Source organism: Orycteropus afer, unplaced genomic scaffold (assembly GCF_000298275.1).
Source record: "Orycteropus afer afer isolate SDZICR_OR568_19922 unplaced genomic scaffold, OryAfe1.0 scaffold00502, whole genome shotgun sequence".
In the NCBI taxonomy this organism is placed as follows: domain Eukaryota; kingdom Metazoa; phylum Chordata; class Mammalia; order Tubulidentata; family Orycteropodidae; genus Orycteropus; species Orycteropus afer.
Window position 1 is genome coordinate 842,733 of NW_006922089.1, and position 4,169 is coordinate 846,901.

Here is a 4,169-nt window from a genome sequence, read left to right on the forward strand (position 1 = left end):
TAAAAATAAATAAAAAGATTAATAGCCTTGGAAACCCACTGAGGCAGTTCCACTCTGTCCTCTAGGGGCGCTATAAGTCAGAATCCACTCTATGGCAGTGGGTTTGGTTGGGGCTCTGGAGCACAGTGAGTTTGGTTTGTTTTTTTGTTTCCATGAAGATTTACAGCCTTGGAGACCTTTTGATGGAGTTCCACCCTTTGATGGAGTTCCACTCTGTTGCAGTTCCACTTTGTCCTCTCCCTCTGCCCCCTCTAGCGGCACTGAGTCAGAATCCACTAGATCACAAAGCCTTTTTTTTTTTTTTCTTTAAAGTCGCTCCGCCAAAGTGCCTAACACAAAACTGCTTTTCAGCTTCACCTCAGAGCCACAAACGGTTCTGAGATGCAGCATACCGATTTCCTACGGTCAGGGAGTGTGTCCTCTTCCCATCAGCCAGAAAGCTGGAAAAATAACCAGTTTCCTTCAGGGCTTACACACGGTCACGTGTCCCACCCCAAACTCGCGTGGGAAGCTGACAGCCCTTCCACCTACTGTGTGCCTACCCTGTGTCCCGCACTTCACATCAAACTCACAGTCCTAAGATCCACCACACCTTACTGATAAAGAGACAGACAATAGGTGATAGATCAGGCACCAAATCTAGTTTGACTCTGAAATCTGATCTTGCTCATTCTGCGACACACCTCTGAGGGTCGTTCACTCCCACGACACAGGATTTCTCTGGCGCGTCTTTCCCGAGCTCAATTCTCTCCCCTCTGGTCGTTCAGTTACCATCCCTGCCGCTGTCCCCATCCAACACCCCGCGTCTTACTGAGTCCTGTACGCCCGCCTCCAGCCCCCACCTGCCTTGGAGAGTAACAGTGAGCCATTATGGAGCTCAGAAAGCGTTTTTGCGTTCACTGTCACCTGCTCCTACCCGACCACGCCGGGAGGCGGGAGAAGCAAACGAAAGCACCCCATTTCAGGAGAAAGGCATCTCCCCAAGGTCACGGGAGAAGCAGGGAAGTCGGGTGCAGAGCCCCACTTTTGGCTCCCTGGTCCTCATCTTTTCCAACAGCTTCCCCGCTGCCGCCACGTGCAGGCCCCGCCCAGCGATGTCGCAAGGGGGTCCCTGGATCGAACCCCCCCTCCGGCCTGAAAGACTCTTCTCCGACGACCCCGCCCTTGGCGGACCCCTCCCCGACCGTCTGTGTCCCCTCAAAAGCGCCTCCCCCCACAGGATCCCTCCGGTCCCAGGCTGCTCGCGACCTCCGCCCGCCTCCCTGCTGGGCCGCCCAGGCCCCTGTCAGTCCGCGGCCGAACGGGCCGAGGTTACCTTTTCCAAGGATGCTGGTCTCTGCACGGCCAGGGAGCGGGCCAGTGACAGCACCGTGTTGAAGTAGAAGCCCCGCGAGGCGCCGACAGTGGACCCGGAGGCGGAGGCGGAGGCGGAGGCGGAGGCGCCGCCGCCGCCGCCGCCGCCTCCCCGGGCCGCAGCCGTCGCCATCACCACACAACCCGCGGATACGAGCCGGCCCTCAGCTCCCTGCCCGACAGCGCAGACCTCGCTGCGCAGGCGCAGCCGCATCCGGCTTTCCCGCCACGTGACTCCTCCTTTGCGGACACTGGGTGGAGCGCGATTGTGGGGCGGTTCCACCGCAGCGCAGGGGGAGAAGCCGCGCGGGTGCTTTCGGCGTGGCTCCCCCCCAGGCGCCAGCTCGAGATGGTCGGCTCCGGGGGCGGGGCCGCGCGCGTAGGAAGGGCGGAAGGAGGCAGGCCTGCGCCAGACGGGCGGAAGCAGACGGGCTAGCCAGTCGCCGACGTAAGGAGGTGGGCGCGGCGGCCGCGGCTGACGGCGTCCTCGCGACTGGCGGCACAGCGAAGGGCGCTTCCGAAGGCCTCAGACGGCCCTGCGGACCTACAAAGGCCATAACTTTCCTAGTTCACGCTCGTCCTTCGGCCCCGGCCGAGACTAGCGCTGGCATCATGTCGGCCACCTCCAGGAGCTACAACCCGTTCGACGACGACGACGCCGAGGAGGAGGGCGGCCGGGACGCCCGCGACCTCCCCGACGGGCCCGGCGCGCCCGCGGACCGGCAGCAGAGCCTGCGACAGGAGGTGTTGTGCAGGGCAGAGGCCATGGCCGCCAGCACCAGCCGGTCGGTGTCTCTGGTGTACGAGTCCGAGAGGGTCGGGGTCGCCGCTTCCGAGGTGAGCCTGGGGCAGAGTGGAGCTGCGATTGCCCGACGGGATGGAGAAATGCTTTTTTGTTCAGGATCTTTCGAAAAATCTCGAATTTTCTAAATTAGGTTCTCTTAACTTTCGGGACTTGAGGATTGCTGAGAATTTGTTAACTTTGTACATAGATGTGTTTAGAAAGATCCCAGGAGTCTTTCGCAGCTATTGGAGCGCGTTCTTGTTTCATCATTTTTCTGTGCCCAAGTTCAAAGGTACCGCATGTCCAAATCAGTGAAAATGCTGAACAGCAGAGGCCGGCTTAGGGGAACGGAAGGCCTGTTTCTTTTTGCATGGCGTAACGTGTGGCCTGGACACGGGATTCGGGCCATTTCTCCTGGAGTGGCGCAGAGAGAGGGCGGAAGGTGGTGGTGGTGGCAGGTGTCAGAAAATGCCCTAAGGATTCCTTAGGGCATAGGGCCTTGATTTCCTATTACTTCCCTGCTCCTCCTGCCCCTCGCCAGTTGTTGTTAGGTGCCGTGGCATCCTCTCCGACTCCTAGCGACCGCATGTTCAGCCGAAGGAAACTGCCTGGCCCTGTACCAGCCCCACGATCCTCGCTGTACCACTAGGATGGTTGAGATCGCCCCGTGCACCTGCTGCCAGGAAACCGTAGCCCGAGTTAGCTTGATCATGATGTCCCAAACGCACAGAGAGGTGCCCTAGACAGACTGTGTGCGTGGGGTTGCTGACTTGCTCCCATTCACCTTAGCCAGTTCTTTCTTCATAGAAGCTTACAGACCTTAAATGGAGACTGTTCTATCTTGCACACCACCCTCTCTCCCCTGGTCGAGCTTCAGGAAAGAAAAAGTTTTGTTCGTGTGTTTATTCCATGGTCCCACCCCCACCCCCAAGGGTGCCATGGGCCTTCTTTATGTTTTGTTTTTCTCCCACCCAAAGTAATGTGCGTCTACCCTCTAGTTAGTGGCTTACCCTTCCTTCCCCACCCATGGCTAGTAATCGTCAAAGAATATTTCTTTTTTGTGTGTGTGAAAAATCTCTTCTGACCCTTTCCAATAGTGAGCTCGAACAATATTTTTCCCTTTATGATTGAGTGTTTTCACTCAGTATCCTCTGGTTTCATCCATGGTATGAGATGTTTCACAGATTCATCATTGTTCTTTAACATTGCCTAGTATTCCATCGTGTTTGTTGACGCTAGAGTTAGTTGATCCATTCCTCCGTTTGATAGGCACTTACGTTGTTTCCATCTTTTTGCTATTGTGAGTAGTGCTGTGATGGACATGAGTGTGCATATATATCATGGCTCTTATTAGAGAAAAAAAGTTATTTAAAACATACTAGTAGATTAAGGAGCCCTGGCGGCACTGTGGTTAAGACATTCAACTGCTGATGGAAAGGTGGTGGTGGTGGTGCTGGTGGTACCTGCTGTCCAGTCAGACCCAACTCATAGTGGAGTTCCGTAATCCAGGAGAACCAAACAGTATCAATCTGAATTGTTTGGCACATACTGTGGTGACAAGCTCCTCCCTGATCCCAAAGGTGCTGTCTGCAGTGAGGACTGTAAGAGGAGGCAGACTGGCACCTCAGGCATGTGAGGCTTGGGCTGGGCAGGTGACAGGGTCTCTAATCAGCATGATTACAAAGTGAATTTTTCTAGGATTGATTGACTCAGTTCTCAAGGATCAGAGGTCCTGGGGGCAGGAATGCCCAGCGTCCTCCACTCCACCCTATCCTTAAAAAAAAACCTAATCACTTATGACTCACAGTGACCCCACGTGTCAGGGTAGAACCATTCGCCGCAGGGTTTTCAGTAACTGTGTTTTTGGAAATTGAATTCCAGGTCTTTTTACTGAGGTGCCCCTGGGTGGGCTCAAACCATCAACCTTCCAGTTATCAGTTTACTGCTTAATCATTTCCTCCATCCAGGCAGCCTCACTCCATCACGCACCTCGTCCGACTGTCTTTGTTTGAGTCACTCTTTCATTCCCCTC

The 4,169-nt window shown here is 55.4% G+C and overlaps 2 protein-coding genes across 2 annotated transcripts in view; one reads left to right on the forward strand and one right to left on the reverse strand.

Annotated features, from left to right (window-relative positions):
• PI4KA (phosphatidylinositol 4-kinase alpha) overlaps positions 1 to 1,486 on the reverse strand; it is a 170,336-nt gene extending 168,850 nt beyond the window's left edge. The window contains exon 1 of the mRNA XM_007955458.1: positions 1,316 to 1,486. Within this exon, the coding sequence (XP_007953649.1) occupies positions 1,316 to 1,486 (171 nt within the window). The remainder of the gene's footprint in view (positions 1 to 1,315) is intronic.
• Positions 1,487 to 1,965: 479 nt separating this feature from the next.
• The window catches only part of SNAP29 (synaptosome associated protein 29), a 34,355-nt gene continuing 32,151 nt past the window's right edge, over positions 1,966 to 4,169 (forward strand). The window contains exon 1 of the mRNA XM_042782904.1: positions 1,966 to 2,190. Coding sequence (XP_042638838.1) covers positions 1,966 to 2,190 — 225 coding nt within the window. The remainder of the gene's footprint in view (positions 2,191 to 4,169) is intronic.